General features: G+C 39.8%; 1 protein-coding gene across 1 annotated transcript in view; it reads left to right on the top strand.

Annotated features, from left to right (window-relative positions):
* The window catches only part of ATP5A1 (ATP synthase, H+ transporting, mitochondrial F1 complex, alpha subunit 1, cardiac muscle), a 13,446-nt gene that overhangs the window by 2,797 nt on the left and 8,964 nt on the right, over positions 1–1,685 (top strand). The window contains exons 3-4 of the mRNA XM_019518112.1: positions 658–827; positions 1,398–1,571. Of these exons, the coding sequence (XP_019373657.1) occupies positions 658–827; positions 1,398–1,571 (344 nt within the window). The remainder of the gene's footprint in view (positions 1–657; positions 828–1,397; positions 1,572–1,685) is intronic.

Genomic DNA, 1,685 nt, shown 5'->3' with positions numbered 1-1,685 from the left:
CCCCCCCCCCCCCCCCCGGTTTGGCAACACAGGTAACAGAGTTCCAGTAAGTCAAGTAAAATAATTAAACAGGTTATTTTGCTTCTTACAAGCACGATTTTTTTTTTTTAATAACCAATTGGTTCCTCTCACTTCTCAGTTGTCCTTCTGAACATCAACACAATACAGGTTTGTAATTCTAGGTTGTAAATGCCATAAAGTTGACTTAAACTCAGCGTTTCTACACTTAAAGGACTTCAGTCATCTGTTCAAAGGGATGGGGATATAGAAGCCTCCCTAAGGCTAGATCTACACTTGGATCCATATTAGGGCCTCATAACATCTAATTTCTTGTTTCAGGGGGTCTTATTCTAGTCCATTTTTTTTTTTTCCTCTTTGTGAGCTAAGAGACTCCTGATACTTTCAGATTGGTTGCTTTCTTTTTTTGGTTTTTAACATCACAGTGCTGCCTTGCAGAAACATTGATATTGGCTAATAAGAGTCCCTTCTTGGCTGTAGGAGCAGGGAAACTATTGCTGCCTTTCATCTTGGTAAACTTGCCTTGTATTTAAATCCATATGCTAACCAAGATCCTAGATATAGTTGTCTTTTAAGCTTGTGTTAATTATAATTATCTAGCAAATTCAACTCTCATCTAAAATTTGTCTTGCCTGATAGGCACTGCTGAAGTGTCCTCTATTCTTGAGGAACGTATCTTGGGAGCTGACACTTCTGCTGAGCTGGAAGAGACTGGGCGTGTGCTCTCAATTGGTGACGGTATTGCCCGTGTATATGGCCTCAGGAATGTTCAGGCAGAAGAAATGGTGGAATTTTCTTCTGGACTGAAGGTAAATTTAATAGTTCTTTCCCGTGGTTCTTCACCATTGGAACTTATTTCTGCAATTCTTTGAAGACATGCTACATTAGATGCTGAATCCCTTCTTTTTAAAGGATAGCAGAGAATTTGTTGTGTTTTCCTTGTTTTGAGTTCTGTAGATCTGTTCTGATATTAAACTATTAGAACTTTAAAGTGAACATTTTTAGAAAGTAAATGTCTTCGATGTGTCTTCCCAGGAAGCAATGTTTATGCTTTTTTACACAATGAAATTTTAAAATGGAGCAGTGCTGTCAAAGTAATACAATCGCACAAACTCTCTATTGAAAGAAAGGAGTTTCCTGGCTTTTCTAAAACTGCTTGTTACCACTTCTTTTGAATTAAAAATGACTTGTCATCTTGTTTTGGAGCAGGCCCAAAAAACTTACAGTTTTGATTTGCTGCTGGTAGTAATTCCTTAACAGATACTGAACACACTGCAAAAAAGGAGTCTTTTCTGATAGCTGAATGACATGTTTGGATAGGCCTGTTCCTGGTTATATCCCATTACTTGCTGGTATCACCTTTCTTTTTTTTTTTAAAGGGTATGTCCCTGAACTTGGAACCCGACAATGTTGGTGTTGTCGTGTTTGGTAATGACAGGCTGATCAAGGAAGGGGACATTGTGAAGAGGACCGGTGCCATCGTGGATGTTCCAGTTGGTGATGAACTGTTGGGCCGTGTTGTCGATGCATTGGGTAATCCCATTGATGGAAAGGTAAGTGTCAGACAAACTTGCTCCTTCTGAAATTGTGTTGTGGAAATTTTTTTGAAAGGAAACGAGATGGATTTACTTTTTTCTCCCCCCCCCCCCCCCCCCCCCCCCCCCCTC

Source organism: Gavialis gangeticus, unplaced genomic scaffold (genome assembly GCF_001723915.1).
Source record: "Gavialis gangeticus isolate Ggan-Ray unplaced genomic scaffold, GavGan_comp1, whole genome shotgun sequence".
NCBI lineage: Eukaryota > Metazoa > Chordata > Crocodylia > Gavialidae > Gavialis > Gavialis gangeticus.
This window is presented reverse-complemented; position numbering and strand designations above follow the sequence as displayed.